The sequence below is a fragment of the Trichechus manatus genome, unplaced genomic scaffold (assembly GCF_000243295.1).
Source record: "Trichechus manatus latirostris isolate Lorelei unplaced genomic scaffold, TriManLat1.0 scaffold00140, whole genome shotgun sequence".
NCBI classification, from domain to species: Eukaryota; Metazoa; Chordata; class Mammalia; order Sirenia; family Trichechidae; genus Trichechus; species Trichechus manatus.
In genome coordinates, this window is record NW_004444076.1 from 1,233,072 (window position 1) to 1,234,627 (window position 1,556).

General features: G+C 42.0%; 1 protein-coding gene across 2 annotated transcripts in view; it reads right to left on the reverse strand.

Annotated features, from left to right (window-relative positions):
* Positions 1 to 375: 375 nt before the first annotated feature.
* RAB30 (RAB30, member RAS oncogene family) overlaps positions 376 to 1,556 on the reverse strand; it is an 84,372-nt gene continuing 83,191 nt past the window's right edge. For both annotated transcript variants that reach the window (XM_012558155.2, XM_023739762.1), the window contains exon 5: positions 376 to 1,356. In XM_012558155.2, coding sequence (XP_012413609.1) covers positions 1,106 to 1,356 — 251 coding nt within the window. In that variant the 3' untranslated portion in view covers positions 376 to 1,105. The remainder of the gene's footprint in view (positions 1,357 to 1,556) is intronic.

Here is a 1,556-nt window from a genome sequence, read left to right on the forward strand (position 1 = left end):
ATAAAATCCTAAGCCTTGGTCTGTCCAAGATGGATAGTACCAAGAAGTATAAGATGTGACCTGCTATCAAGGACTGTGCTCTGTTTGGAACCCTGCACTGCAGTCCATTAAACCACAGTATTTTGGTCAGATCTTGCCTGTTTTCTCATATTACTCAATGTCTTAGAGCTAATATTTCATATTAGAATATCAACAGCCATTCGTATTATTTTTTTCATTTTTTAAACTTTTTCATTTACTTAAAGGTCAGGAAAGGTGAGGGAATACAGAAAGAAAATAGTACATATTTGGAAGGGAACATGAAAGAAAAAGTATTCCCTTTTCAAACAGATCCACCCTAGAAAAAGGTAGTACTGAGACTTTGAGAAAGAGTGCTGATTTATGGACTTCCCCATTTTTTTTTTTTTTTCATTTCTACATAATACATTTAAGGACATCAATGTACTAAAACGTTTGGTCTGTGAAACAGCGGAACCATTAGCACCAAAAGGAGTCATGGAGCTTGTATATATTAACAATGATTGTTACTATTGGTCATGGGTAAAGGTTTCATTTCATTTTTACATCCCAAAGTTCTTGAAAGTGCCTGTGGACAAGAGAAATAACACTTTTTAAAATCTCCATGCGGTCATCAACACGCACCACAGAGAAAGTACTTGGCCTTCCCAGTTTTGGTTTATCTGGTAGACGAGAAAACCGGGGCCCCCAGGAGATTACCACTGAAGCCCTAAAGAACAGCCCCCACATGCACTCACTGGTGTGCAGGAGGGATTTCTACAGTACATTTCCCCCTGGACTGTGTTCAGGAATGCGCTTTTACTTGCTTTTTAAAAAAATAAAAGCAACATGCTCTGCAGATCATGGAGCGCCTCGTGCAATTTTTGCTTTGCTCCAACTCCAGACTGCAAAAGGGTGAAACCATTTTATGTTCTGCTAACGCTGGCCTGTGGACAAGGCCCTTGGCCTGCCATGCTTTGTAAGCTCAGGAGCCCACAGGAGTCAGAAGGTCCGCGAGCAGGAGCCACAGTCATCGCCAGATCTCCCCAGCCATTGGTGGCCCATCAGGGCAGCTGCTGATTCCTTTTTTGTCTCCTTGCCTGAGCCTTTAGTTGAAATTACAACAAGTCAAATAGCTGATGCTTTTCCCTTCTCCAGGTAAGGGCGAAGATACATTGTTCACAAGTGTGTTCTGCCTGGCTTCACTGATGAGTCGGCATGCCAAGTCAAGGAAGAGTTTCTCCACATTGTCAGATTCCTTGGCTGAGGTCTCCAGATAATACATGTCCTGAGCTTCTGAGAATTCTTCAGCTCTCTGCTGAGAGACCTCTCTCCTTTCAGCCAGATCGATCTTGTTGCCTGTAACAGTGATAAAGGCAAAGAAGGAATCATCATTTGGCTTCTTGCAGCCTCAGAAGCATCAAAATTCAATTCCAGATCTGAAGTCAAACCAGACAGATGGGTGAGTAAAGCAAGGCAAATGTGATTGTGATTACTGGAATGTTTATTCTAAAATACCAAGGCCTTTTGTAATAGCAAGGTACTGGAAGCAATCCAAA